The following is an 8,534-nucleotide window of genomic DNA, read 5'->3' as shown; positions in this document are numbered from 1 at the left end:
ATCATGAGTAATAATTCAAAAATCCATATACATAAACACACACATGCATGCACACACAGTGACATTTTAGACCTTCTTCAGAATACTGTATATACTGTGGGCATATGTTTCCATCATGGTGCTGATCCAGAATCCTTCCCTTATTATTTATTACTAGAGCTACAATAATAAAGCAATGAGGGGAAAAAAAGTAATAAATTTATAATAATGTATTTATGATGATTCCATTTGTTTCACTATCCACTCTGTGCAGGCAGAAAGCTTATTACATTTTTAAACTGTAGAGATACAATAATTTTGCTGCTGTAAAATCAGCATTTTGTCTTATTTAAAATATAAATCTAATATAATCTGTTTCTTAATGTATGTTCTTTAAAATACAGCGTGTTTTTTAAAATATTATAATTATAATAATCCATTATTATGTGGACATGCATATTAGATCGTTTTAAGTGAAATATAATCCCTCCAGAAAGGCAGGAAAAGCCCTGTAACTTACTTTAAAACTAAATATGTTCCTAAAACGGTGACAGAGCTACAGACCCATGACAGCCTTACCCAGTGACCCAGCAGCTATGACCAGCACTACTTGTGCAGTTAATAAAAGGACAGGTAAAGTTTGTCGCACTGTTGCACACACAGGACGCTCATTTGTTTCAGTTCGTCAGTTGCCACAAGACAGCTTACCAACGTGTACGTAATAAGCTAATACTCCGGTGTGCTATAGACTACAGTGTGCGCTGTACAGCTACTTACTGGTTTTGTCGCATCAGTCTGTGTCTCTGAGTTAATTTTGTGTTTCTCCTACAGCTCCGGACCGCAAAAAAATGCTTGGCGTGCACTTTGTGAGCTCGTTCGGCTCGTAACCAGCGCGTTCTGCCGTCAAGAGGCGATCATTGGTTAATGGTGATCATGTGACTGATGCAAGCCAGATCCTTTTATTTAGCAAAAATGTGATTAATAGTTAAATATTATTGTTGAGGGGCACAGACAGGACTCCACGCACACACACATTTAAAAAAAAATTAAAAATTTAAAAAAAATTGCCTCAACAAAAGGGCACTTTGGGCACCCATCAGGAAAGGGGCGGGTGCTCAAGCCCCTTCCGCCCCCCCCTCTGCACGTGCCTGGTGGAATTGTACATAAAATCAATATCAGACTCCACCAACAAAAAGGCTCTCAAAACAATACAAATATGTGAATTTTTGCATGTATTCATATAATTATTTCTTTGCCCCTGGTTTTGTGTGTTCATGTCCTGTTCTTTTGTATACTTCATCTGTTTGCATGTTGTGTACTCATTTTTTGTTCAATAAAGTTCATTAAAAAAAATCCCACTGACAGTCTATACAAAGTTTGACCATGGTTCAGAGTTTGCTCAGCAGAGAGTGATTTAACCCTTTCATGAATGAATTATGACAATCTTATTCAGTTTTTTTTTTCATAAGTATTTTTATTCATCTTTAGGCATGAAAAAAAGATGTTGGAACTTGATTTTTTTTTTTTTTTTTTGTCATTTTCAAAGAGTGTTTTACATGTCCACTTAAATGGACAACATACGTTTTGACTTATGAAATTGACAAACGAATGAATAATATACACTGTGTGTTGTGTTTATGAAAAGAAAACAGCTGAATAGCTGTCCACTGTAGTGACAACTATGCGTGAAAGGGTTAAAAATGTGCTGGTCAACTAGAGTGAAATGGACTGCTACGATTGGTCAGAATTAGCACGTGAGAATGTGATAAATGTTACCGTTTAAAAAAAAGAAGGAAAACACATTCTGTCTTTTTTTAACACTGGATGCTAGTCTTGATTTCGAGGACTTTTACTGTGAAAGAAATCAACAGGAAGACGCTATTTTACGTCTTCCTGTTGATTTCTCTAACGGGTTTCTAAAATGGGACCTCTCAGCGAGAACTAACAGCAAAATTATTCTAGCAGTAATCACAGGATCACGATGAGGATAATATGTTTTTATTCATGTTGCTTCTTTTTGTATTCCACGTCATCTGCAGGTAAAAAGAAAATCTTTTGAACTCATCTGACCCAGAGCAGGGCGTCAACTTTCGCTTACTTTAAAGCTCTTTTTAGCCTCAATTTCACGAAAATAAATTACTAATTTTCCGGAAAACTGCGGATAAAAACCTCACCAAAACGAATACCTTTTTTATTACTCACTGTGTGATAACGGAAACTACAGCTGTGTTTGATTATCGTTGGCGGTAGCAAAGTTTTTACTATATAACGTGGTATATTACATGCCATAACATATTTGCCCCGTTGAAGAAGTGTTTAGAAGGTTTTTGGCTGAATACACACATTACACACAATTTTATAGATGTTGGTTTAATAATTTATTGTCGATGTTACAAACGCATGCAAAACAGCTGCAAACCAGATGAGCAGATTTGGTCAAACATCTTCATCAGAGTAAAAAGAATGGGGTTAATTTTGTTGTTTTGCTTTTCTCCTGTTACATTTGATCACCGATCAAACAGTCCTCTTTTAGACTAATTTCCTTTGACTCCAGCGCCAATAATGCTAACTGAATCATACTGAACCAATCATATTTCTGAGATTTTCTCTGAATGTTTTATTTACTTTCATTTAACACTTTAAAAATTGTTTATTTCACAGTGAAACACTCACTGCAGTATCTGGTCACTGCATCCTCTGGGGTCCCAAACATCCCAGAGTTTATGGGTGCTGTGATGCTTGATGACATTCAGATGGGTTACTGTGACAGCATCAACAAGATATTGGAACCAAGACAGGACTGGGTGAAGAAGATGCTTGAAAATGAAACTCAGCTGTTGGAGATATTGACTCAGGATTGCTTTCAGGATCTGCCAAATAACTTTGGAAAGCGTATTTCTAGTCTGAAGGAGCAGTTCCAGAGTGAAGGTGCAGTATTACATATTTTTAGAACAATTATGTCAATAAACAAGCAAAAAGAAAACTAATTGATATAAAATTATTTTGTTAATTATCAATTCAAGATTTTTGAAGTCTTATTTTTGTACTTAATCATAAACCTTATTAGTGTGAGTGTTCTTTAAAAAGGACGATGAAGCAATAGTTTGAGTTTTGCAATAATTAGATAATAATTAGATATAGACAGTGATATAGTTTTTTTTTTTTTTCTGTCAAAAAATGTTTTAGTACGACTTTGGTAAGCTACGAAGCTGCACCATGCACCCAATGGATTGTCGGAGGATTACGGCTACCGTAGTCAGGAGCCTTGTGGACTTGGAGTAATCTGGGTCTAAACTCCGTCCTCTTCAGGCCCCAAAGAACACTGGAGCATCATTGAGAGTTAAAAACTCATTCTTTGACCTTTAATAAAATGATCAGTGTTGCTCTGGGCCGGTTCTAGACAGGCATATATGAGGGGGCAGAAATGTAAAGGGGTCACCTGGTGGCAATGGAAGCGAGAAAGGTGTGGGGGTTGGGTGGGGTGCTCTGGATTAGGGCTGCCACAAATGATTATTTTGATTGTCGACTAGTCACTGATTATTTTTGCGATTAGTCAACTAATCAGATCATGCATCCATTGGACGTAAAACGTACATCTTATTGCACCAGCATGCATCTGCTCTTATATAACTAAGATTAGCTTACAGCTTTAAGTGTTTAAGTTATGTGCTGACTAAAAATAAAGAAAAGATGATAGTTTTTAAAATTTTTAATAAAATTTGCAGATTGTCTTCGTGCAATTTAGTAAACACAGCCGCCTGCTCCTTGCTATCCAAAATATAAAAAACAGGACACTGGAGTAAATTCTCGACAACCTCACACTTCTGTTTAATCAGTTTGACTAACCCTCTGTTTGACATTTATTCTTTTGTGTGAAAACTATAACTTTAATCTCAGCCAAACTGATTTACTCGGAAACAAATAAAACACTGAAAAAAGCCAAACAATAGGTCTGAAAACGATGTGCCAGGGGTTCGCTGTTCTCGCCGGCTCTAGTGAGCCTTGAACCCCCACTAGCTATCGAGTTGGTGGGTAACAGACGTCTCTGAAAACGTTGGAGCACTTTTGCAAATATGTGATGTCTTGATAAATCAAGCAGATATTTGAAGTTTACACAGCTACTTTCTCGCCTGAAAATATCTTAAAAGTTTATTTTGTGACCCAAAAAGAGTAATATTAAAACTAATTTCCAACAATGGCGAATTTGCTGGCCTGCGCTATAAATTCTGGGATAGGTTGGGCCACGAAGAATACACCCGACCAATCTTTTAAATCTGCAGAAAAGGAGGACGCATTTGTCGGACGCATTTGGGGGAGTCTTCAAATTTGCTGCATCGCTGTGATGTAACAGGCCTACAAATGCAGCCTCCGAAGGATGTGGCCCCTAAATTTGGACACAGCTACGATACCAGAGACTGCTTATTCTTCTTCTATGGTGCTGACAGCTGGCATCCTTGTACATGCATTGCTGCCATCTTTTTTTAGTCCGTTATTACACTCTTAAATCCTACTACTTATTCCTCGTCTTTCAGGATCTTACAAATGACGCGCCGACTATTAAATTAGTCAAGGTGCGTTTTTGAAGGTGCTGAAGCACCCCCAAAATGGATCAAAGCACCCCCAAAGATTTCTTACTTTTTTTTGGCAGCATTTGCTGTTTGTGTCACACACTACTAAAAATATAAAAACCATACAGTAGTTGTTTGAGACATAATGTTTTAACAACAAAAGTATAGATACACCCCCAAAAAAAAAAAAAATAAAAAAAAAAAAAAATGGTTTGTTCCAGCTCCCCTACTCTGGCTCTAGCGCCCTTTCTGCCAGAGCGATGGTGGCTGAGACACAGCGGAGCGGAGGTGTAAGTGCCTGGCTTAAAACAGGACATGTTAATTGCATTTAACCTTCAGTTCCTCTTTATATAGTTAAGTAGGAGTCAGACCATGTTTCTTTTTAGTTGAAAAACATTACACCAGGTAACCTGCAGTGCTGAAAACATGTTTCCCAACAATGTTTGCTACCCTACAATCTGTCCTGCTCTGTAGTAAAATCAGCTACATTTGACCATCCTGTTGCTCCCATTGAAATTTATATAGCCTATTAAAAATCGACAACTTAAAATTGTCCGTAGCCTGCTGTTGTTACCACTGTCCTGTTTGAAATGGAATGAGAGAAGCTGCTTATTTTGTCATATGTGCCGATATTAAACCCAAGGTACTAACTAGCTAACTGACTGGATGTCCATTAACCTTATAACTCCTGTTGTGTGTGTGTGTGTGTTTGTGTACAGAGAGACAGCCAGGCTCATGATGGATATAAGGAAGTTTTTTCAAAAAAAGAGGAGCCACATTCAGGTAAAAGTATAAGATCAAATGATCCATCAATAAAGGATAATGTTGGATCAGTGTTTGAATATTTATATCTTTTCTTAGATGTACATGTGGTTTGGTTATTTGCCTTTTAGTCTAAAGTACACTGAGAGAGGACTTTTTTTATTAGTGATCTTAATCATATTTTTTCATATTAATGTAATTTTTTCATCTAATTGAATAAAATCTATTTGTGTATGATTGTCAGTCCAAAGAGGGAGAGAGGAAAGAGGGGAACATGAGGAGAAAGTACAAGGTCAGGAAGAACCAGGTAAGAAAACAGACAGGGAACAGTGACAGGCACAACAGAATCTGTTAAACTGACGAAGAGAAAAAACCCTAATTTGACTCATACAATCTGGAAGTTGTGTTTACTTTTTACTCACTATGAGCATCATTCATTATTCTCCCCCAGTAATTAAGGTTAGGATTCTTCTTTAGCAGCATTTAAATAACCTTTACCAGATTTAATGGTTTTGTTACAGACTTTTCAAAAAAGTGTTTTGCTTTTCTTTCACAAATGTGGGGATTAAATTGTGTTAAAATGTACAAAATAGTTATGTCACGTTTTGTGACGAGGACCCAGGCACAGAGAGACTTGATGAATTTAAGAATCTTATGATTTAATAAAGAAATTTGCAGACTTGCACAGAGATGGTAAAATTATGATGACTGATAACGGAGATGAAGACAACAGACGACGAGGACAGGGAGGAACAGGGGTTTAAATGCACCCAGGAGACAGTCAGAGAGAACTCGGGACAATTGGAGACATTTAAGGATGCAGGGACTGACAGAGACAGGGAAGACGTCTCATCATAAAGTTTATCTTGCCTGGCTGGGCAGCTCTCTGGGTACTCAGCACCCCCAAAGCTCTGATCCTAGAATCACCCCTGAATTAGTTGTTGACGATTTTTGATAGTCGACGTAATTCTGACTATTTGACTAATTGTGGCTGCCCTACTCTGGATAACTGTTTATGTCATGTAATTGGATTGCACTTTGTCAGGCCTCTACCCTAAGACTTGACCAATTTGGTGGTCCCACCTGAAGGCTAGGCTTCTGCTGGTCTAGCTTTTATGGTCACTAAGGCACGTAAACCCCCTGACCGCGTTAAGGTGGCAATCCCTTGGGAAAACAGAAAAGCAAAAAAATACAATGAAATATTGCTCATCAGATTCTAACAATTAAAACAGAACATTTACCTTAATTGGATGGCCTAATTCAAATAAATTTGCAAAATGAAGTAAGATATAGCCAATACTTACAAAACTAAAAAGGGTTGGCATAGTAAAAAAACTACATAAATACCTGTTTATCGTGGTTTCATGGAAAATCAAATTAACAGAGAGACATTAAACGCACCTCAGTGCCTGCCGTAGCTAAACGGGAGAAAGTACGTTCTTCGCAGCTGCACTTCGTCTCAGAGGTAGGTTAATAAATTGGATTTAACCTAACCACAATACTTTGACATGAGTTCTTTATAAACTTGAGTCTAACGTGAAGGCAGTGGCAAGATGCGTCGCATGGATGTTTAGCTGGGGAGAGTGGCAGTTCTCTGCTGAGTGCTGTGTGAGCCTGCGCACAACAGAGCACGGAGGCATAGAGTGAACGAGGCTTGAAACATATCATCTCATTTGTGCCTTTTTCAGTGGATTTTTCAGCTACTATAATAAATCTTGTCCATATTCAGTTTGTGGGTAATCTATTATTTTCTTTCTCAACTTTTAAAAGTTTGACTTAAGGGGGCAGGACGTTTGTTTAAGGGGGCATTGCCCCCTCTTGCCCCAGCGTATAGCCGGCCCCGGTGTTGCTGCTTTACCAGGTGTAACAATTAAGTTTAGCATCCAGGCATCCATGAAAATAGAATTTATTAAATTTAACAGAGTTCAAAGTTAGCAGGAAGTTTGCTCGCTAGTTTCCACCTAAACATGATATAGCATGTTCTGACTGAGAAATTTGTGAAAAAATTAAAACGTACAGCTCTGCTATCACTGCCAACATAAATGAAGACAGGAAACTAAACAGCAGTGATGTTTGTAGGGTTACTGAAGTTGCACTAGCTGGTATATAAAGATGTGCTACGTGAGATAATCTATCCACAATATGAGGTTAGTCATTAATATACTGAAACAACATGGGAATAGAGCAGCTGCGAGAGAATTCAACATCAGTGAATCAATGGTACGGAAGCAGAGGAAGCAAGAATGAGTTGAGTAAAGTTTGACTTATCTGACTGTTTTGTTTCGCTTAATGCGCCGTCAGTTTCTGTCAGTTTCAGTCAGTAGTCAGTTTCGATCTCTTGTTTTTCTTTTAATCTTGACACATTAAGCCTACTTTTACATGTTGCACATATTCATATTTTATTACTTATTCTTTTTACCTCCTTTGTGGCTTTGTGTATATTTAGTTTATCATTTGTATCTCATGATTCATTCTTGTTGTAGTTAGTATTTACTTTGTTGTGTGGTTGCTTTAGTTTATTATGTGTGCCTATGCCAAGAGGCACACATATTACTATTCCTCGGATTTATTATGTGTGCCTATGCCAAGAGGCACACATATTACTATTCGTCGGATTTATTATTATTATTATTATTATTATGTGTGCCTATGCAAAGAGGCACACATATTACTATTCGTCGGATTTATTATTATTATGTGTGCCTATGCCAAGAGGCACACACATTATTATTCCTGATTTATTATTATTATGTGTGCCTATGCCAAGAGGCACACATATTACTATTCCTGATTTATTATTATTATTCTTCAGTTTCCGCCTGAAATTTTGCAGCTTAATCTCGCCCGCAGTTTTCAGACAAGCTTCATATATGTTACCTCATTTTGTGCGGCTGGATCTGGAATGGTGTGCTATGACTTTTGGTGTTTATGACTATTATAGTTTTTTAAATATTAATATTTTAGTGAAAATTTTCCCAGCTCCTCTGCCAAACAGTTTTGACAATAGGGTTACATATGTTAGATCATTTTGTGCGGCTGGAGCTGGACTACTATGGTGCGACTTTTGGTGTTCATGACTTTTATAGTTTTTTAAATATTAATATTTTAGTGCAAATTTAGAAAGATTCTACTTTTGGCGCCATAGAAACAGACTTCATTTGTGGTGTCTTGGCTCTCTCTAGTGGTATACCCGGAGTAGTACAGGCGAAAAGATCTATCCTCGGC

The 8,534-nt window shown here is 37.4% G+C and overlaps 1 protein-coding gene across 3 annotated transcripts in view; it reads left to right on the top strand.

The window, feature by feature from the left end:
• The first annotated feature begins 1,860 nt into the window (after nucleotides 1–1,860).
• Nucleotides 1,861–8,534, top strand: part of LOC116332706 (major histocompatibility complex class I-related gene protein-like) — a 28,371-nt gene continuing 21,697 nt past the window's right edge. For all 3 annotated transcript variants that reach the window (XM_039605538.1, XM_039605537.1, XM_039605536.1), the window contains exons 1-2: nucleotides 1,861–2,018; nucleotides 2,641–2,907. In XM_039605538.1, the coding sequence (XP_039461472.1) occupies nucleotides 1,961–2,018; nucleotides 2,641–2,907 (325 nt within the window). In that variant the 5' untranslated portion in view covers nucleotides 1,861–1,960. The remainder of the gene's footprint in view (nucleotides 2,019–2,640; nucleotides 2,908–8,534) is intronic.

The sequence above is a fragment of the Oreochromis aureus genome, linkage group 22 (assembly GCF_013358895.1).
Source record: "Oreochromis aureus strain Israel breed Guangdong linkage group 22, ZZ_aureus, whole genome shotgun sequence".
In the NCBI taxonomy this organism is placed as follows: domain Eukaryota; kingdom Metazoa; phylum Chordata; class Actinopteri; order Cichliformes; family Cichlidae; genus Oreochromis; species Oreochromis aureus.
Note: the sequence above shows the minus strand (reverse complement) of the source record. Positions and strands in the feature narration are given on the sequence as shown.